The sequence below is a fragment of the Motacilla alba genome, chromosome 3 (assembly GCF_015832195.1).
Source record: "Motacilla alba alba isolate MOTALB_02 chromosome 3, Motacilla_alba_V1.0_pri, whole genome shotgun sequence".
NCBI lineage: Eukaryota > Metazoa > Chordata > Aves > Passeriformes > Motacillidae > Motacilla > Motacilla alba.
This window is the reverse complement of record NC_052018.1, coordinates 49,497,845-49,519,582: the sequence shown is the minus strand read 5'-3', so window position 1 is coordinate 49,519,582 and position 21,738 is coordinate 49,497,845. Positions and strand designations below refer to the sequence as shown.

The following is a 21,738-nucleotide window of genomic DNA, read 5'->3' as shown; positions in this document are numbered from 1 at the left end:
TATTTATGTGATAAATTTTTCTTCACAGATCATTCAACTTCAAGTGGTACATCGTCATTTAAGCCCAGCCGATCACTGGTTTCTATTCCCACTGCCCATGTGATGCTGTCTAGTGCCAGCTCTTCACTTTCCAAACACAGGGAAGCTTTCAAGTCTGATGGCTCAAAATGGAGTACAAGCTTTGTACGGTCAGGAGGAGGCAGAAATCAGGGAGCCCTGGACAATTCTCTTGACATGAAAGATGCAAGACCTGTAAGAAAATGGTCCTCCTTGTCTAAACTCAGCTCACCAAATAATTTCAGCCAAGATGGAAGTAGCCATTCGGTGGAATACAGGGCTGGTATGGACAAAGCTGTGCCACCTCAATTAAGAACAAATGGGCCAAGTTGTTTGCATGATAGCATGGAGTTGCTAAAAATTGAAGACAAAGAAATGGGGAAAAAACGATCTTCTCTACTAGACTGCAAATACAAATTTGAAACGTGCAGCAAAGACGACTTTGTTTCAGATTCCCCAAGTAGGAGACATGCCTTAGACTTGACCTACAGTGCCTTACCTGAAAGCAAACCTGCGACAGGCGGCTGTGACGCTTTCGGCCAGAGATATGCGACACTGGGACAGCAGGCTGTGAGCGGAGCTCCCATACAGCCGGCAGTGAGGACTCAGATGTGGCTCAAGGAGCAGCTGCGGGCAAATCCCCTGGACTGCAGGCCTGCTGAGGAGCCCTATGGTGTGCCTGCATGGCACATGCAGCAGCTTGAAGACTTTAGAATAGCAGGTGACCAGCCTGTGCAGGTAAGGCCAGAGCTTGGTGTTTGCTGCCATCATGTGGCATCCTGTGTTATACCTGAGGAATAACAGGCAGCTTTTAATGAAACAGGAGGCTGTTGCTGCTTGTTTCTCAATATTAGTTGTTTGTTGGGTTTTCTTTTGTTTCTGCTGTCTGCTTACAGTTTACTCTGATTCATTGTGCCTGTCCAAATGGGACTAACGTTCTTCATGTGAAGCTGGGCACAGGAAGAGGTTCACCAAGTTGCCTTTTTAGTAGTTTTAGAGTAACTATATAGTGGGAGAAATGTGAAGGGATCTGGAAGGGATTACAAGGAGGCTGCATTTATGCGTTCAGCAAAATAAGAATTACTTTTTTATAGTGCAAGGGTGAATGAATATTCAATCTCCTTAGGCCTAGCACTTAAAAACAGAATTCAGTTTGACATTACTGCTTATTTTTTAACTAATAAAAATCAACTAACAGTAGTCAACAAATCTGGTTTATTTAAATAGGGTAGTATGTGTGGTTGATGCATCATACTTTAAATATTTTTATATTGGGATTATCAAGCAAATAGTTTTAAGAGATAGGCAGACGTTTCTAGCATTGCAATTCACAGTCTTTGTTTCCAGCTCTTCACCTAATGGGGAGTTTGTGAAGGAAGGCAATATTTAAAATCTACATTTTCATGTTTACCTGTGTAGTAAGTTTGGCGTAGCTTGACAAAAAAATCCCAGTTTACAATATATAAATTCCTCTGAAAGGAATTCTAGGGTTAGATTAGGATATTGTCTCAGCAGAGATAAACGAGCCATATGTTCAGATTTACTGTTTTCTTCAGCCTGAAGTACACAAAGTAATTTACAAAGAGTTGTGCTCAAGTTTTGTTGTTCCTTCTGTTGTATATTGATTGAAAGTATGACAAGTTTAGAGATTCTTAACATCCAGTTCTGCTCTTAATGGTGGTCTGGTTTTAGTTTTTTGTGGTGTTTTGAGTTTTTGTTATGTTTTTATGGAGTTGTTTTTTGTTGGGTTTTTTTTCTTTTTTAACTGAAGAAAATTTAAGCCAATTAACATGGCCTAACTAATAGTAATCTCCAAGGGTTTGTCTAAAAACCTGACGTTATTACAGCTAGCCACCCTTTATTGCTGCAGAAAATAATTTTTCTCTAAGCACTTCAAAGATTTTGATGCTGATAAATTCCCCAGGTAGGGAGCAGAGGCTGATGGGGTCCTCTCAGAACCGAGGTGACAGAGATGGGCTCAGTGATGAGGCTGGGTCCAGGGCACTGCCAGCTGGACTCTGGGCAGCTGGCGCCTACTGAGTGAGGAGGACACGAAGGGCTTGGGAAGCAGCAGCAGGGTACCATGAGGGAGCTTGGTCTCCCCAAACACCTGAGATGGGTAGCTCGCTGCAGACAGCAGTGGTGCTGTCTGTGAGATTTGTGATCAGGTTACTGTGCCTGGTGGTTCTCTTCCTGGATTTAAATATAAAGAATGATAGAATTAAGGATTGGAAGGGACCTTAAAGATCATCTAGTGCCAACCCCCTCTGCCATGGGACACCTCCCACTGGACCCGGTCGCTCAAAGCCTTATCCAGCCTGGCCTTGGACACTGCCAGGGTTGGGGCATCCACAACTTTCCCCAGCAAGCTGTTTCTGTGTCTCACCACCCTCACAGTAACAAATTTCTTCCTAATATTCAGCCTTGAATTTCCCCTTTTTCAGTTTGTACCCATTACTCCATATCCTATCACTACAGCTCCTGTGAAGGAACTCCAGTAGGCCCCCTGCAGATACTGGATGGTTGCTATGAGGTTTCCAGTCAACCTTCTTCTCCAGGCTGAACAGCCCCATCTTCCTCAGCCTGTTTTCTTAGGGGAAATGCTCCAGTCCTCTTACCAGTTTTGTGGCCTGCTTTGGACTTGCTCCAACAGTTCCACATTCTTTTTTATGCTGGGGATACCAGACCTGTATGCAGTACTCCAGGTGGTGTTACACAAGTTTTACTTATTTACTTCATTTAGGCATAGGTCTCTTCATCATCTTACATGTGCCTTTAAAGGCACTTTGTTTAGGATGGGTGTTTTAGAAATTTATTTTTGTTTAGATCAAAAGAACTCCCACCTTTTGGCCTTCAGGTCTCAGAAGTGCTTTCTCCCTCTGATCATGTTTAAATACAGTATGAAGGCAAAGTTAAGTGTTTGAAACAGATGAAGCCCTGTATGTGTTATTACAGTTACTCAAAAGCTTTCATCCATGCAGGCATTGCTACTGAGCTGTGTTTGGAGGACAGAGCCAGCAGGGGGAACACAAGCATTATTTATCATTGACTTAGATTCAAAAGCAGTGCTGCACCTTTCCAGGCTTTTGAGATTTGACATTTTGCCCAAAACTGGATTGTTTTGTTTTGTTTTGTTTTGTGGGGTTTGTTTTTGTTTTGGGGATTTTTTTGGGTTGGTTTTTTTGGGGGGTTTTGTTTTTGTTTTTTGTTTGGTTGGTTTTTTGGGGTTTTGTTGGTTTTTCTTTCGTTTGGGTTTTTTTTTTTGCCTGTAGCTTCTACATCTCTGTGGAGGAAATTCCTTACGCCCTTAGCAAGCACTTCCATTGGCATGATCTGGAGTCATATTGCTGGGCCTTGAAATGGGATCTGTTCTATGTCCTCAAGTGAGATGTGGTTGTGAAGTAGGACCCGGTGAAGGTTAAAGCGTGTGCAAGAGCAGTGAACCTTGGGGCTCTTAGAGGCATCCCCTGCCCTCCTGTCCTTCTGACAGAGGTTACACCTGTAAGGAGGAAAGATGCCAGAAGCAATGAAGAAACAAGAATGATTCTTCCTGTCTTGACACCTGTTTTTTAAAGAAACCTCAGCATCAGTCTGCTGTGGTCTTTTTTTAGAGATCATGTGTACCTGGGAACTGGTATTTTATTATTTCGGAGAAACCAAGAAAACTGCAGTCCCAAGTGGAATGTATCTAAGAGATGGAGTAGAAGGTATAAGAGGAAGCTGATGATTTATAAAAAGGGCAAAACCCACAGCTCTACGTAATTTTTTAAATTATTTAGTAATTCCTTTGAGGATTACTTTTGCTTTTTTTTGCTTTTAATACATATATATCCTGATGGAAATGTAGTGGTTTTTCTAGGACTGAAAAAAATCAGTTTGTCATTATTTTTCTTTAAAACTACTATTGCCATGAACAGGGAATACAACCAACTTTGTTTCTAACTGTTAATCCAGCGCAGTTTTGCGCATCTTTAAGATAGCTGAACTCTGTAGCCTCCCCTTCTTCCAGCCTATCACTAATGAAGAATAGACAGCAGCAATTTTCTGAGTTGATTTTGAGGACTGAGTTCCGGAACAGCTGTTGGACTTAATAAGACACACTACGAAAAAGTTTTTATGTCCTCACAGACTAGTATAGACAGTTGACCATAAAAAATGCTAATTCAAAGTTAATTTTTGTAAAATCAGAGAAGTTTTCTATTTGTTTACTCTAAAGACTGATGGAAAGTATAATATAACACCCCTCAAAAGCTGTTCCAAGGTTAATTACTTTCAAGCTTAAGATTCTCTGCTTCCTTAGTAGTGTGAAGTTGACTGAACTCAGTGGTTTTTCTTATACTTTGCTCCTGAAATTATAATGCCTGTCATGTGGCTTTTCCATTCCAATTGTAAACCATTGTAAAATAAAATTTCCTGTGCATTGTAAGGGAAGCTCAGAGTGTTGGGTAGAAGACCTACAGCTGCATTGTGATTGTCCTTCAGGTTGTGGTCAGGTTTGCAACTGCAGAAAATGTGCTGTGGAACAACAGAATGCCTCATAGAGAAGGTGCATCCTTCAGCTGTGGGTGTGGTGTTTGTACATTCAGAAATAAATCTCCAAGGAGAATCTGGTCTTTGGTTATTGTGTAACATCATGGAGTTGCATCTGAAAATTCATTTCCTTAGCTAATGTGAGTTGTTTAATGTATGCTTTTTGAAAATAAACATTCTCCTACGCATTTTCTAGGAACAGATTTTAAAAGTTCTTCAGTATATGGAGTTCAGTTTATGTACTGAAACAAAGAAATATTGTTTTAATGAAAACAGTTTCTGTGCAGAATTTATATTTCACCATACACTTAATTGTTTGTTTTCAATATACAGCTTTCCTTTGAATAAGGAAATGTGTGATAAGGACTGTATTAAGAAAAAAAAATGCTTATAATACACAACACTTTCCATTTACTGAACTTGGAGGCCATAAAATCTAAATTAAAAGGCTTTATGTTTTCAAGCAATGGCATTTCTTAAAGTCTGATCCTATTATATATCCTGTTATCTAAATGCATTTAGGTACATGCTGTGTGCTGGTCCAAAAATTAGATTTAAAATGAAAGCATGCCTTTAAAATTGTTGGAGATCATATAATAAGAAGGAAAGCTTCAGAAGGTTGCATATCTACATATAAACTTTGTAAGGTGTTGCAAGTATTGCAGTATGAATATCTTCATTCCAGTGTGCAGAGCATCTGTATAATTTCTGCATGGTGTGCTAAATTGTGTCAGAATATTGCAGAGATAATAGGGGAAATTACTTAAGTGCATCTTTTCCCTTTAATGTACTCGGTTTAGTGTTTTTTTTTTAATGAGGAAAACACTAGATTGATCATACCATGTATATAAAAATTGCTGAAAATTAAGTTTTAATGCAGTGAGAAGTTTAGAGTTATTAGAACAATTTTCGTTGCAAAGCAGAAAAGGAAGAAAGTAAACTGCATGCCTATCTAAAAATTGGTAAACAAAGCTGTAAAACTTTAATTGAAAGAAAAGTCATAGCATTCTTCAGATAACATTGTTGCCACATAGAATTTTATTCTTAAATGTCAACTCAAAGCTAGGGGTTTTTTTACAATCCTTTCAGATCAGAAAATTAAAATTATTAGTATCAATATTTTTCCTATATCATATTTTGATGAAACCATACTTTTCAGGAATAGAAATTTTTTTAACATGAGGGATTATCACTTTCAGCTAGCAGAGTGAACTCCCCTTTACTGTGAGCCATAACTAAGTTTTTATGGTCTCTTCCTTTTGCTGGTGAAGTTGGTAGCCCAGGAAATGGGATTCCATTCATTATAAGGTGCTTGTAGGTTCAGTCTGGAGTGCTGGCAAATGGTCGGAAACCAAACTTGGACGGTGCTTGATTGCAAAAAAAGCCTTGGCATTGGTTAGATAATAACTTTGCCAGCTTTATATGTCATCTCTGGAAAATGCATGTTTCAGTTTCAGCAGCATATTTCAGCATCTGTTGAGGATTCTGCTGTGTTCATTGCTGGCTGAGAGGAGGCTACTGGGATTGTGTCTGGGGATTGTTTCTCCATGCTCTGATGGCAAAGTTTCTCACAGACTTCCTTGGTATGTAATTTTTGATCTGGAAATACATGCTCATTGGTGGCAGTAGGCTTGTCTTCCTCAATTTATTAAAAAGGAATATGTGATTTAATTGTTTTATCAGGGCCAACTGGTGTCACAGTGGTTTCCCTAAGATAGAGAAACTTCTGAATATAGAGAAGGTCATATAGACAATAAACTTTGGGTAGTCCCAAGCAGTGAATAACCATTTTGTTGGGAAAACTGTTCTTATTCTGCTTTGGGTTAGAGTGGGTTTCCTGTTTGTTACGGTGGTTTTGATGTGCTTTGAACCATCCATGTAAAGCATCAACAGGAATTCTGCTAATACAAAACTATGTAACCATTACCACATCTATCTCTGGTATATAAATTTACAGAATTTTCTTTAAAGCAGAATATTTCAAGATTCTAAAAATAAGTAGTTGCTTGTTGTGATGTAGCTGTGCAACCTTTTCTGCTTTAAATGCAAACAGATTGGAATTCATAATGCTATAACTTTCAACTTCAAAAAACTATGGGAATATAGTTTGCAGAAGCCATTTCAAATGGTTATTGCACATATTTCAGAGCAGGTAAGAAAAAAACTTTTGTTTTAACTATCTGTGCTGCTCTAGGCCATTGTGCTGGTTTGGCTGGGGCAGAGGCAATTTCCTTCGTCATAGCTACTCTTTGTACTTATACCAATCCATTCTAACTTCTATACTATGAAGAAAATTAACTTTATTCCAGATAAAACCAGCACACTAATGCTCTGTAAACTTTGGAGCAGGTAGCATAGAGTGGAATGTGGGTATTTACTAATGGCAGGACTTCCTTAAGCTTTCGGGTTTGCTGGGTGTACTGCCATTTCCTGTGAAAAGTCTGTTCGTAGATCCAGTTAAGATGAGTCTCCTGCAGATAACTGAATAACAGTGGTGATCATATGGACGTTCTGTGTGTAAACATGAATAGATCAGCTCTGTAATACACTCAGCACTCAGCAGTATATGTGCTGAATCAGGGATTTGCTGTTGGCAGTAGGAAGCTGGAGCTGGGGCTTCTTCCCCCATCCATACAACATCTGCCTCTTTTGCACATGTGTTAATATGCATATCTATGGCAATAAACTTATTGTACAATATATATTTTTGGTGCACGCTTGGTGGTTCCTGTGGTTGAATTACTGTGTTTCGCTTGGGAAAGTGAGATGCTAAGAGAAAGTTGTTTGGCTCCAATGTAATGTATGCAAATCTGCTTCTGGTCCCCTCCTTTCCCAGCCCTTCTCATGTTTTTAGCTCTACCTTTTGGAAAATCCACAGAGGTGTGCTCTTGTTGGTCACTCTTCTTCCCAGGATCCTGTGGGAAAAGTACATCACTCTGTAAAGAGCCACAAAAGAAGGTCCTCTAAGAAGTTTTTGCTGCATGCCTGTTTTTGCTGCATGCCTAGAAGTGAGGACAGGCTATGGACTGATGATTGCACTGGCAAGTAACAAGTGGTCTGTCAAATACGGCTGGAGGGCTCCCACACTGCTCACTTGACCTGTGCATAAGTGGTAAACCCGCTTACTGAGGCTGTAGTGCATCTTGGGTTTGTGCAGCTGTGCCTACTGCTGGGGTATGTGCTGGTGCTGAGAGTTTCGTGGCTGGAGTTATGATAACCCTGGGTAATGGCCCTTTGTTTTTCAGTTGTTTTGACAGCTACTTCTTTTGATACGATGGATAACAGAAGGCTTCTTGCTTTTAAGGTGTTGCAGGTGGTCAAAAAAAAGGTCTAAATAGTAATGGTGTTTTCATATTTGACCTTCACTTATCCCCATCTCTGCTATTGCAAGTTGCTTTTCAGGGATATCTTTGTTTCCATTTACAGCATCTGTGCTTTTCTCTCCACAGGTAGTTTGATTTTTGCTGTCAGCTCAAAGCTGGCATTTTGGCTTGCCTTCCTGCGGTCATTTCCTATTAAGTATATGCTCTATAGAAATCCCATTTTAAAAATTTGATTTCTGCTGTCCCTTTTTTGCAGAAACTATGTTCCTTGAATGCTGCAAATAATTTGTAGGTCTTTAAATAACAATCAGCTGTAGCAATGAGAAACTACAGCAGCTGCCGATGCATTCTTGGGTTTCTTCAGGTACCCAGTGAGGCTGTAGGTGCTTTCTTCACTCAGTGGCAGGTGCACAGCTTGTGCACAGCTCTTAGGATTGCTTTCTGATAAATTATGGGTGTCAACACATTCTCTGTAACTATCAGATATTTCAGCCTCTGCAGTCTTCACCTACTTACATTCAGGTAGTCTAAAGTGTCTACATTATCGCTGCAAAATCCACAGCGTGAAATCTGAGAAGGAAGCAGAGCCTTGCAGAGGTTCACATCAGCTTCACAAGGATAAATGCGAGTACTAGGACCAAGACAATGAGCAGAAAGTTAAGTAGCAGGTTGAGACCTCTGTTGTTGGCAAGATCCATAATGTGCATCAGTCTGCCCTCTTGTGCCCGCAGCAGACTCTTTAATTGTAGCTTAGGGCTGCTCCTTCATCAGTAAGCTGTTTAGGTTCACATGAATTTCATTGTGTCCATAGCTCTTCCTCTGCTTTTTAGTTTCTGCCACTTAAGAAAAAAATGATATGCTTAAAATAGCTAGTTGTTTGGGTTTTTTCTGGAAAGGTATTCTGGATGCTCCTACAAGCCTTTTTTCTCAAATACCTTAAAAATAAAATGAAATAAAATTAAGGTTAGTGATAACTTTCATTCCAGTACCGAAGGATTTCTGAAAAACTAATAATTGGAGGAAGGACTTGAATTTTCTTATACAGTTTGGCACTTCATTGACTTTATTAGTGTGTATGGTACTTCTCAGGCCCATTGAATTTTCAGAAGAATGAATGTTCTCAAGACTTAGTCTCTTTTAGCAACAGACTGTTAAAAATTTACTTCTAAAATACTTCTAAAGGTGAAACACTCCTCTGCCCCCTGCTTTCTTATCTGGGCAGAATGTCTGTCCATTAATAGAAGTATTTCTTACCCTTCCAGGGTTTGGCATCGTGCACTGCAGTCGTGTTTAGCTGGCAGTGTGCTTTGTAAGGTCCATTGCAGTCTTGCAAATGCCTTTCCAAGAATCTGGATTGAGCTGGCAGAGGATGTGTCCTTAGTGCTTTTAATAGCACATATGCAATTACTTATTTTAAGATAGCATTAATAACTTAACAATTGGGGTTTATTTATAGAAATATATATACATAAATGAAAAGAACATAAAAACCCACTCAACCCTAATACTGCCAACAGATGCCAAAACTTGCTTTTAATAATCAGCTACGTTTTTAGGGAAGATCACAAGAGGGCAGTGTTTTATAGTTTTACATTTTATACAAAGGTGTAACTTCTGGCATAATTTTGCCTTAAAAAAAAAGAAAAAGCTTATAAAGCAATCAATTAGATATTACTACAGTAAATATAGGGCCTGTGTTAATTAATTTAAATTATCAGGTTTCTTATTGAGGGTAGCATCAGTTCTTAAAAGAATCCTTATAAATATGGTCTGGGTTTTGGTTTGTTCTTTTCTTCTTTTTTCCCCCCACTTTTTACCACGGACGTCAAAGCTAAAAGGATTGCATTTGTTGTTAAATAAGCCATCTCTGGATCTTGCAGGATTTCACAAAAAAAATTCAGCTGTATTCTCCTAGGCACTATTCATTAATAGCCATACAAATACAGGTCTCTGGTCTGTAATCTATAATGTGTTTATATGCTTCCAAATATAAATGGGAACACTCTCTAAATGAATGTGTTCAATTACTCTGCTCTAATTTTGGCACAGAGGATATAGTTAAAGTATGTTTCAGCATACATTAAAAAGTGTGTTCATTTTTTTATGATTATTGTTCTGTCTGTATCCCAGAATGGATAAGGTTGGAGAGGACTGCCATCTTCCTGCCCAAGCAGAGTCATCTTAGAGCACATGGCACAGGATTGTGTCCAGGTGGTGTTTGAACATCTCCCATGAGGGAGACTCCACAGCCCCTCTGGGCAACCTGTTCCACTGCACAGTCTCTTGCACTGAAGAAGTTTTTCCTCACATTCACATGGAACTTCCTGTGCATCAGTTGCTGCCCATTGCCTCCTGTCCTGTTGCTTGGCACCACCCAGCAGAGCCTGGCTCCATCCTCTTGGCACCCCTTTCAGATAGACATTGATAAGGTCCCCTCTTTCAGTCAATTCTTCTGGAGGCTGAACAGGCCCAGCTCCCTCAGACTTTCCTCTTAACAGAAGTACTCCTCCAGTGCCTTTATGATCTTTGTCATCCTCTGCTGGACCTGCTGCAGGAGCTCCATGTCTCTCTTGTGCTGAGGAGCCCAGAACTGGACATGGCACTCCAGCCTCACTAGGGTGGTGGAGTAGAGTGGCAGGATCATCTCCCATGACCAGCTGGGAATCCTCTTCCTAATGCATGCCAGGATACCACTGGCCTAGTTATACCATTGGCCATTGGTGTAGTTGTAGCAAAACTTACATAAAAACATTTTGTGCATGTTGTGTGAATAATTTTGTTTAAGGTAACAACACATTACTTTTATCTGTCCAATGAGTGGTTCAGTTCTGCCAGGAAGGGAAGTTGTTGCTAAATTGATGTAGAACAGTTATTAAAGAAATGCAAGTATCTGCTGCCTTCTAAAACACCTTCTGGCTAGTCTTGGTTAGAGCAAAGTTTCAATTTTTAAATGGGTCATGTTTTCACATAGAGAATAATATCAATTATTCAATTATTAAATCAATTGTTGTATCATTTTTTGCTGAGGAGTTGGCTGAGGAAACACATCTTTAAAACCAGCATATAATGGTTCCTGATTCAGCTCCTTCCCAGTATAAAATTGTCATGGAAGTTGGTTTTTTTTTTTTTTTTTTCAGAGGGAGAGTAAAACCACATTGTTGCCTGTTTAGCTGTCTTTATTCACTATTAGTGTGTAAAATGACCTTAGGAAAAAGATTTAGGCTTGGGTGGAGTGGAGCAGAGAACTAAAAACTTAACTGAATCCAAGCTACGTGCTGTACATGTTTGCAATTTTTATTATGACTCATAAAAGTGCTAAACTTTTTGATTACATTTGCAGAAAATTAATTAGAAATAGTTACAAGCACTAGCTACTGAGTGGGAATCAGGTACATGTAAGTGACCTGGACATTGCAAAATAGTCACGACTACTCCTGAAAACCAAAACAGAATAGAGATTTAGAGAATTAGAAAGCTGTGTGATGACTAGCTTCTTTTCACATAATAAGTAAGTAATAGAATAGATGCTTCTTTCTAAACAATTGGATATATTTTATGCAATAATATTTTTCAAGCAGTCCTTCTATTAAATAAAAATACTGTAGATATTATTTTTAAAGCTTGTATAAGTCTACAAAGAAGATTGTATTATCTACAAAAGGCTTTTTTTGAAATTTCTGGGCTCAGTTGTCAATTGGTGAAACAGAGGATAGTAACAGATTTTTTGATCAACAGAAGCCTAAGACACAAATGAACCATACAGTATATATGTAATATATCTGCATTGCTGTAAAATAGCCGTAAGGCTTCCAGTTTATTGATAACTTGGCTTTGTTCTTGTTTGGTTATTGTTTTAAAATAACTTACGGGTTTTCAGATACATAAGAGGAAGTTTGAGGGTTTGTTTTTATTCGGCTTCATTTTTTAGCAATGCTTTACTCTGACTCCTTTATATTACTGGCTTGTGAAACCTCTAACCCAAACATGTCCTCAGAATGCAGTGCTGATGCTTTACTCTTAACACTTCTTTCTGGAGCAGGTTTTCAGTACTGTAAAACTGTTGTCTATTTCCAGTTGAAGTCTCTTGAAACACATCCAAAGCAAACTAAAGCTAGAAACTCTATCCATCACAAAAATACAGATTCGAAAAGAGAAGAAAAGTAAGAAGGATTAAAAGGGGAAATACACTTGCTAAAATCTCATGAGTTTGTGAGAGTGGTCAGAATGCATGAAATGGAAATTGAGATTTACACTGACAGTTCAAATCAGTAAATGCTCATATACTAACTTGCAAGTGTGGGGGTGTGTTTCCAGTCTCACCAATGCTCACCCTACTCCTCGTACAAGTAGCTATCTTAATTGTCTCTAGTGGGTAACCTTACTTCAGAGTTTGGTCTCAACATACCTACTCACCAGATAGGAAATTCACCCCTGGATTTACTTGCATTCCATTGAATACAAAGTTTTTTCAAAGATTTCTTCCCTTCCTGCTCAGCTGCTCATTATCAATTTCTACTCATGAAATATTAAGTCTTAAAGGCAGAATACAAAACAAACTTGTTTTGATTTTTTGTATTCATCACTAAGAATGTTTACATAGAATGGAATACAAGAATATCTCTTTAAAAAATGGATGTCTGCCTGACCTCTGCCTGTTGATTCTTAAGCTTTCTTTAAATTTGGAAAGTGTATCAAATTTCTGGGAATTTTGCTTAATACCAGCAGCATGTAATAGGGTTAGTGGGGTTGGAAGTCTTCTATTCAGTCTTGTTACTCACAATTTCTGGAGCAGAAGTGTCATCTTTTTTACATGTTGAAAACATATTTCTACAGTACTTTCCCCTCCTGTGCATAATTGTTTACAATGAACTTTTTTATCTGTCATTTATTTTAGGAAAGTACTTGCATGTTCTCTAGCAGGAATTTGCAGCTGAAGATGGGGATGTTGCTTCCATTTGTATGCACTTTAGTCACAACAGTAATGGTGATCTAGGCTTTTCTCTTTGCCACATCAGGTGTAAACCACCTCATGTGACATTGGCAAGTTCCAAGTTTTTTGTAGTTTTAAACTAAGGAAATTACTACATAAATTGGAACAGGCCTTAATTAAGTTGTCTAAAGGCAAATGTTAAGAACTCTGAGAATCCAAGTTGTGCCAGTTGTCATGTCAGTAAAATAACTATGGAAAACAATATTTTTTATTTCAGTTATGGTAGTGTCGATTTTTTTTCTGTAAAATATAATAAAAAATCTTTCCAAATGTTGTATATATAAGATCCCTTAAATAAGGAGGAAAACATATTAACTAGTTTTTCTTTTCTGATTTAGAAGAGATTTTTGGTTCGTTCTCATATTCCTTTGAAAAACTCTAAAGCAATTTGAGTGCCTTCAGTTGATAAAGCAGAGATGCAGCCCTTTGAACTAAGCAGAGCAGTAATTTTCCCAGGAGGTGTTGAGGGCTGTGTACCTCTAAGCTTTTCTTTGGGAGGGCATGGATTTGGAACCCTTCCAAGGGCTTAAAGATTTTCAGAGAAACCTAAAAAGACTTAGGCCCCTGGAAAGTGATGGTGGTGTTTATATGACTAAAACTTTGAATTTACCAGCTGTTACTGATCGGAGCAGATAATCTGATCTACTGATACTTTCCCCATGTAGTAAAGACATCTCTTAGTTGAGACGGACAAATTGAGTCATGCACAACTTGGTAACTACAGGCTCTAAACACTGTTCTGCACAGAAAATGTGTTTTTAATACATGAGCAGGCAGTAAGATAACAGCGCACTGGTTGGCACACTCTCTAGTCCAAGTGCTAGCCCCTGTCACATGAGGATCCTTGCACTGGGAGTTGCACGTGTAGGTCTCTCTTCCCCCTGGGGTGACTTTCCTAGAGGACAGAGCAGAGAAGTGCTGGAACTTCAGAGAAGCATCACAATGATACAGATCAGCAAGAGGCAAATTAGAATCAGGCAGAAATTCACAAAGAGCTCTTGGAGCCTTTGGCGTGCTTGTGGGTTGACCTCAATAGTTGAGGCTCTCCTCAGAGCAGAGCGGGTCATATGTTGGACCTTCTCCATGGCAACAAGAAAGCAGAGGGCAAAATCAGAGGTTTTAGGAGTGCAGGAAAGAAGAGCAGTGGTCAGGAACAGTGCAAAGTGCCTAATATCTTCTCTTTGTTTTAGACAGCCTTTGCGGAGCTGGAAAGCAGGAAAGCAGAGAATTAAAAGTGCAGAAGTGTTTTTGAGTGTAAATAGAGATTGTTTTAAAGTTCTAAAAAGTATGAAATAAACAGATTGCTTTTACAGTGTTTTTAGGTTAAAACAGGATTTTAAAATTTTAATTAAATTTTAATTTTAGATTTGTGCTGTATTATGCTTCCCCTCCTGAAGGCTACTGAGCACCTGCTTCTTAGCAGAGTTGAGTAACTGTGCTATGGAAATTGTGGATTATCTGGGTTTTGCCCAGATTATTGCTTTAAATCCTAAGCTCTCTATCTCACATGGTCTCTGAAAAATCTGGCTGATTGCTTTTCCACACACACCTCTCTGCTTTATTTGTTCAAGCACTTGTGAAGGCTTGATGATAAGAGTAGAGTCACAGACCTTTGAGCCAGGAGATCTGGTTAGTCCTACTGTCTGGTACTGACAGGGCAAATAATCTGATTTACCAGTACCTTTTGCTGGAAGGGAGGAAAAGAATTCTTGTTGAAGTATTTCCATCCCAAGAAAAATTTCTTTATGGTGGGCAGTTAAAACCTAATGCATCACCACTGTTGGGAATTTTAGTAGCTTACTTCTCAACAGACAAGACAGAGAAAGGACTAAATCTTTTTTTATGCATGTTGGACAATGTGTTACAAACGTGGGTGCAAAGGGAGAGGACTGCTGTGAGGAACAAAACAAAGCATTTACACAACTTTTTCTTTTAAGTGAGTGTTAGATTTAAAGTTTATTTTTCCTATTTAAAGTGTATCTTTCCTGTATTTTTAGCGGCAGATGGAAGACAGGATATCAATTGTTTTAAAACTCCAAATAAGTAGTTGCAACATAAAACCCTCCTGTGAAAACCTTCCTTGGCAAGAAGCTGGCTTTGATATACACTATTTTAGCTCATGGTGAGTTGGCTTCTGAATGTAGGTGCTGTCACAATGTGAAAACTTGATTCTTAAAATAATGATGATGATGATCTGTCAAACTTTGTTCCTAAAGCTGCACTTACCCCTAAACATTTTATGAATTTATATTGTGTTCATATATTTCACAGAAGGCCTCTCCTTGTCACCACTTCATTTTGTTTTTCTTGGAAAAAAGTGAAATTATATATGCCACATAGATGAAAACAATTGCTTAGATGTCTGCTGCCCAAATTACTTGACAATCCTGACTGAATCAGAGATACTTTGCCCATGAATTTGTCTTTATATGTGCCTAAAATGGAAAAACCTTAAAAGGAAATTGAAGTGTCTTTCAGACTCTTCCTTTTTTAATCCTTTCATGTTGGGCTGTAGAGTGAAATGTTACTGTATGAACAGAATGCATATGTTATCAGTGGCAGTGTTGGTATTTAAGAAAGACTTTCAAAAGCAATCAGATTGCACATGGTTATTTTAATACCCTTAGAGGACTCCAAGTGATGACATCTCCTTCTCAAACTGTGCTTCAGATTTTGTTAAGATTTTTTGAGGTGTAGTTGATCTTAACTTCATTGCGAAAAAAACAAACACCAGAACATACTCTTGTAGTGACTACAGTTTTTCATCTTTGTTTGACTTTTTGCTGTACCTGTTTTCATCTATTTAAGCAGTTAAAATGCTTGCCAAGTATATTCTGCTTAGCTCTTTACTAGTTATGGTCTGTCCCAAGTGCAGTAAAAGCAAGACATGCACAGAAATTCTTAAGTCTCTTGGCTGAATTCACATTCATTCTCCCAGCCCAGTATAGGCTGGAGTGCATTAGACTGTTTATCCTCTTGCAGAGAAGTCCCAGTAGATGAACCACAAATGGATTTACATGGATAGAGAGGAGTTTGTGTAACCAGCTTCTGTGACAGACACTGCTCAGAGAACATTTCCTGTGGGTAACTTCATCACGGCATTTTATGTCATTTTTTCAGTGTCAGATGTGTGCAACTCTTGGTCTTTGGGCTGTGTGTGACCTGCTGCAGCAACATTTATCTTTCCTAATTTTTTTTTTCTTGGAGCCCACAGAAGGATTGGAACAGCATCAATGTACTTGTGCACATGCAGAATAAATGTAATTTATTCTAAATATTTCATTAGGAACTAATGCAACCCTACTGCATCAGGTGTAACTGCACTCATGCTGGCACCTGCACTGCAGTGTTGCTGCATATGTTTCACTTGCATGGCTCAGGGGGCAAGGCCCTTGGGCTCTGAAGTGCTTCCATAAAAAGCAGTATTACCTGGTTGGGCATCACAGATGCAAGGCCAAAACAGATATTTGGACATACGTGACCAGAAGGGGATACAAAAGGATCTTGAATCAGGGCAGGTAGCATAAGTTAAAATCTCTATACATCATGCAGCTGAAAGACATTGTAGAGAAGGAATGAGGAAAGGACAAAATAGATTAAGCTTCTTGATTTAGTAGTTGATGTGGTTTTGTCACATCTGTGTGTTGTTTAACTTCCTACACTTGTCTGTGAGGTAAGTTTTCTTCTAAGCAAAGGAAGCCAATTCTGTGTCTATATTTCAGCAAATTTGTCTTTACAAGTGCTCGAGTTCAACTAATAAACACATACCTTGCTTGTTAATCCTCCATGGCGCTGTCACCCACCTAAAGTGTGCAGAAAGAGAAACAGATTCAGTAACACAGCTGCATATGGGCCATCAAGGTCAAAATGGACAGCTTGGAAAATAATTACACAGAAACAAAGACTGGTAATTGTCACAAATAGTAGCTGCTCTCTGCTGTTCGGTCCCCGGTGTTTTAGGCCAATATAAAGAAGAATTGGGCTTGCACACACCACTTCTTGAAACAAAAGTGCAGCAAAAGGGCAAATTATATTTGATATTTTTTAGGAGTCACCAAGTGTGACTTGTGTGACAAGACTGAGCATCACACAAGAGGAGCAGTTGGCTGCATTGCTGTGCAGTTTGGTTTTATGAGTGCTGTTAATGAATGTGCAAGGCTTGTCTTAGGCACAGAGTGCATCTGCAGGAAGATGTCTCGTGGCTGACCCTGTATGTTACTATGTAGGGAATCCCTTATACCCCATACTTCAGAATGAGTCACTGATGACAATTATTGCTTCCCACTTCACTGACATGTGACTGTTTCCCTGATTTGTATTAGGTTATTTTTATCTTTGTTCCTGGGTGCCCTTCACAATGAGAGAGGGTATGTGACTGAAGTGAAAACTGTGGGCCATGCTCATTCCTGGTGCAACTGCATTGACTCCTTTGAAGTCACACGGGATAAATTTGGCTCCCTTGGAAATGCCACAGCCTGTTTCCTGTCATATGTTGACTAAATGCAGCAGTGATATCAGTGGAATAGAAGAAGTTTGACTTACATGAATTCTTGCAGTTCCACATGACCAAGTGAAGCCCCGAGGGGCTGTTAAAGTTACGTTGCATAAGTCTGTTGCATAGATTTTTAGAGTGAGATGTCCCAAAACCCCAGTAATTCAATTCTATCCATTGAAAAAAAAGTTCTCATTAACCATGAAAATAATGATGGAAAAAGTACTATGAAGATATGTTGATTAAAGATTTAGGCACTGCCTTGTGGCATATAATATCATTTTTTCAGTCATATGGAGACAACATTTCCTTGGGATGGGGAAAGAAGCAACAATTCAGCTTGTAGTTTGAGAAGTGCTGGTAACAGAAAAACAAACTCATTTTATCTTTCTCTTTACCTTTTGTTTGTTTTGTACTGACGTGTCATGTGTGTTTCAGAGAGCATAGGGGAAGACTCACACAGATTATTTTTTTTCCCCTCTCTTACAAATTCATCATTTCAACAATCTTCCTTCTGAATAGCTCTGATGTTTTTGGTGTTCTAAGACACAAGACCAATAGTAAGAGCCTCTACTTGTATTTCAAGTCCATGAGAATGTGAATGGTGTAGGTGACAAGAAATTACACTGATGAATAGTGTGACACACCAGTCATTTTGGGTTTTGAAATTTATCTGCATATGTTGTGGATAACTGGGACTTACATGTGTGCTGGTTCATTAGAGTAGCCTGGGAGCCAGTGCTTTGGGCTAGTTTTTAAGTTGGTTAAATTCCCTGCAACTGCTTCAGGACCATGCAGTGGGATCTTGGGCAGGTTCTTCAGTTTCCATACTCATGGGTTCTCCTCATCAGAATAAAACATGAAATAACTGTATACCAATTCCAGCCTGTTGATGTGATCTGCCTTCTACTTAGTAAATTTCTTTTAGGAAATTAACTCCATCCTCTGCTGCATTCACTGATTACCTAACAAGTTGTTTCATGTTGAGTTTTAGCTATGGTGGTTCATAATGTCCCTTTAATAGGAAATAGTCTAAGTGAAATTTGAATTAAAGTAAAAATTGAAATATATCGAGCATGTATAAAAGGCAGAAGTGGAAGGGGATGTTCCAAGTTTTGTTTTTAAACCTTCTGGCACGTCACGGAACAATGATACGGCATTGTTGGAGAAGGATATAATAGATAAATTCAACTTCTGTGAAGTTACTTGGTGCCAGGAAGGTCCTGTTTAGCCTTTTTTCAATCTCCAGAAATCAAAAGCAATCTTCAGTTCTAAAGTGTCCTGTAGTTTTAGGGAACAGAACTTTACTTCCTTGTGGTATTTTTTATTTCTCCAGCTGGTGTACTTTTCTATTCCTAAATCAAATTATTCTTAAAGCAAACAAAAAGTTGCTGTGGTAGTTCTGTACATGTATCCCATATATTTTTGTTTGCTGGTGGCCTGAAAAAGCAGTGAAAATTACCTTTACATTATCAGTTAAAAACTGATGATTTCAGTGAGTTTCCTGTTGAAAAGCACTATGGAAGCACTATATTCCCAACTTCCTCAAAGGATGAGAAATAAATGCAGCTTTTAAAAACAAAAATGTGGTAATACATAAATCTGAGTCTCTCTTGAATAACAATTGCATTGTCATCTTGACAAATGAGTAGCAAAAAAAAAAAGGCAGAAAATTGCCTACTGTAAATTAAATGCCTAATTTCACATTGATTTGTATTTGTAACACTTATCACCTGTGCTGTAGCACATGCCTCTATCATGACTGTAGGTTGTTTCCCAGGGTTTGGATGTCTGTGACACAGGATGTTATAAGTGTGAAATTTTTAAATTTAGTTTAACAGCTGAGCCACTCTCTCATCTCCATTAAATTACTGAACTCTAACCAGACAAAATTGAGATGATGGTGCAGCTAAGCTGTAGCTATGGGATGCATTCCAGCTTCCAGTGAAGAGCTGCCTACAGCAGTTAAGTGTATGTGTGTATGCATAAAGTCTGTATTTTTAAAGGTCTGCATATGCAATATTTGTGGTAGAAGAGAAAGATTTTTTGAGTGGTAGAATAAACCTTAACTCCTCTCTTCACTTGAAAATACATTTCATGTATAACTTCACCCTTGAAAAAAAACTCTATCTTGGGATCTTTTTGCTCTTTGTAGGCATTGGGAAGTCTGAAGTGCAGCTTCTGCCTACTGAAAACAGCTTCTAGAGAACTCTGTACCAGATTGTTTGCCTTAGGAGTAACAGCATGTCCAGACATTTCTCTCACTTGAATAGTCAAAACTGGCACAAGGCTGCCGAGCACAAAACCAAGCACCTGGATCTATCCTTGCCTGATGCCTGCCAGTCACTAACAGGAAAAGGAATTAAGTGTATCTGTTCACTAACAGGGAAAACACACCTCACAAAATTACAAGTCTATATTAGGTTTGTCTCTTCTATAACCATATGTAGACATAAGTAGTAAGGTGTCAATTGATAAAAGGGGAGAACAAGATTGTTAAGGAGCATAAGTGCCTTAGAGACATTCATATTCAACAATTGTATTTCTTTTTAAAATAGTTGTATATGTAAATATTGAATGTTCTCTATGTGACATGTTTCTCTGAGATGCACCTTATTTCAGTAATTTTAGAGCCAGGATTGTATTTCATTGTACAACATGTCTGTGCTTCCCTTAGAAATAAATTGATTCTTTTCTGCATTTGAAATTCAGTTCATGATGTTACATATCCTAGCTGAATTATTTCTCAGTTATTAGAAGCAATCTAGGACAAGTGTTGTGTTAGTTACAATGAACAACAGGAGAAAATAAAATTTTAATGGATGTCAAAGCAAAAACACTACATGGATTGTGTAGCTTGAACTGCACTTGGAATAACATGGTATAATTACAGTTCTAGTAGTGCTATAAATCACTTAAATTTTTTAATTAAGGGTAATTTTTCATCTTATAGCAAAAAAAGGTTTGCTCTCTCAATGTGTTAGATCAGAAAAATGTTTTACAGAGTTAATGGTGAAAGAGCTTCTTGCCCCTACTGGTCTGTGAACAGGCAGCTTTGGGAAAAATAATGCCTTTACAAAACTTTAAGAGAATTATTCTCTTTGTAGATTTTGGAGTAAAAACCAAGACCAAACAGACAAAAGAAAAAACTAGCAAAATGTATTAAATTTAAAAGGAAAGACAAAGGTGTGAGAAACATGATGAAACCTTCTCACCTTCTTGTGCAATACCACTTGTATAAATCATCTCCCCAAGGACAGCCGGTGTCCTATGAACATATAGGAAATAATGTTGCCTTTACTGTTGCTGAAAGACTCCCTGCACAGCAGTATATCTTTGTCTCAGAGGTATAATGCCTATATTTCCATATTTTTGATAAACAGTTAAAACCAGCTGTTACTTTGAGTAGAGGAGGTTTTTGTAGAAAAGTACACTTACAGCATTGTTTCCTGCAAGATTTAAAGGATTACACAGAAGAGAGGTTCCTTACCCCTGGTGTGACTTAGCGAAGCACAGAGGAGCTTGCTCCGGGCTGTGGGACTTGCCTGTCGATCTCTGGCAATTTCTCCGAGTCTGTGACCAAGTTGTGGAAACAATTGAAGTAGGCTGAGGGGAAAAAATAACAAAAGTTTCAGAGGCAGGACTCGCAGTGTCACTCAGCAGCTCACAAGTTGATTGGTCCCATTTGCCTTCTGACACAGGCAGTGGCTCCTCTAAACTTGTTCCCAGCAGTAATGCATTAAACATGGGCAGCACCTTTCCTTTTGTGAAAGGGCCTGTGTGCCAGGGAGACCACCTGCTCAATCACAGGATGAGGGAATCTGGGAGGCTGCATGCTTCACTAGGGTAGCAAAGAGAGCTGTTCCCTGCCACCCTGCCTTTTTTTAAACAGGAACTTAAATGGGAGCTTACTCAGGGAGCTGCTTTGGATATGTTACTTTTGCTACAACAATGTTTCTTCTTTATAGAAAAACCTGAATAGTGAGGCCTGATAGGTTTCTTGTGGGTGTTTGACTTGGAATGGTTTTCTTTTGTCTGAGGTATTTTTTAAACTACACTTTCAATATAGGTGGTTTTGATAATTCTGTTATATACCTGGTTTTCAGTTTAAAGAGTATGATGAATACTTCCCAAGATAATCTTTCTTCTCACGGTGCTTAAATTGAAATAACTTTTCTGTATTTCAAGTCTCTTCTAAACACTAATGGGTGGGTTAGAGGATTTTTTTTCCCAAAGTTCATCTCTGAAATTTATCATTACTATAAATTTTGAAGTATTTATTTTTCCTTTAAAACACTTCCACATTTTTTCTTCCCCTTCCACTTTCTGTGGCTGGAAACTATTTA

At 38.5% G+C, this 21,738-nt stretch overlaps 2 protein-coding genes across 8 annotated transcripts in view; one reads left to right on the top strand and one right to left on the bottom strand.

Annotated features, from left to right (window-relative positions):
- Positions 1 to 21,738, top strand: part of CEP85L (centrosomal protein 85 like) — a 132,802-nt gene that overhangs the window by 71,017 nt on the left and 40,047 nt on the right. For all 6 annotated transcript variants that reach the window (XM_038133927.1, XM_038133926.1, XM_038133928.1 and 3 more), the window contains one exon: positions 29 to 795. In XM_038133927.1, the coding sequence (XP_037989855.1) occupies positions 29 to 795 (767 nt within the window). The remainder of the gene's footprint in view (positions 1 to 28; positions 796 to 21,738) is intronic.
- Positions 11,191 to 21,187, bottom strand: PLN (phospholamban). Of its 2 annotated transcripts, none has more exons than XM_038133935.1 (3): positions 20,883 to 21,139; positions 16,669 to 16,703; positions 11,191 to 14,105 (listed from the first exon to the last, which is right to left on the bottom strand). In XM_038133935.1, exon 3 carries the CDS (start codon positions 13,983 to 13,985, stop codon positions 13,827 to 13,829), a length of 159 nt encoding a protein of 52 aa, XP_037989863.1. In that variant the 5' UTR covers positions 13,986 to 14,105; positions 16,669 to 16,703; positions 20,883 to 21,139; the 3' UTR covers positions 11,191 to 13,826. The 2 variants fall into 2 exon arrangements, with proteins under 2 accessions (XP_037989863.1, XP_037989862.1); XM_038133934.1 differs by having other exon boundaries at positions 14,023 to 14,105; positions 20,883 to 21,187.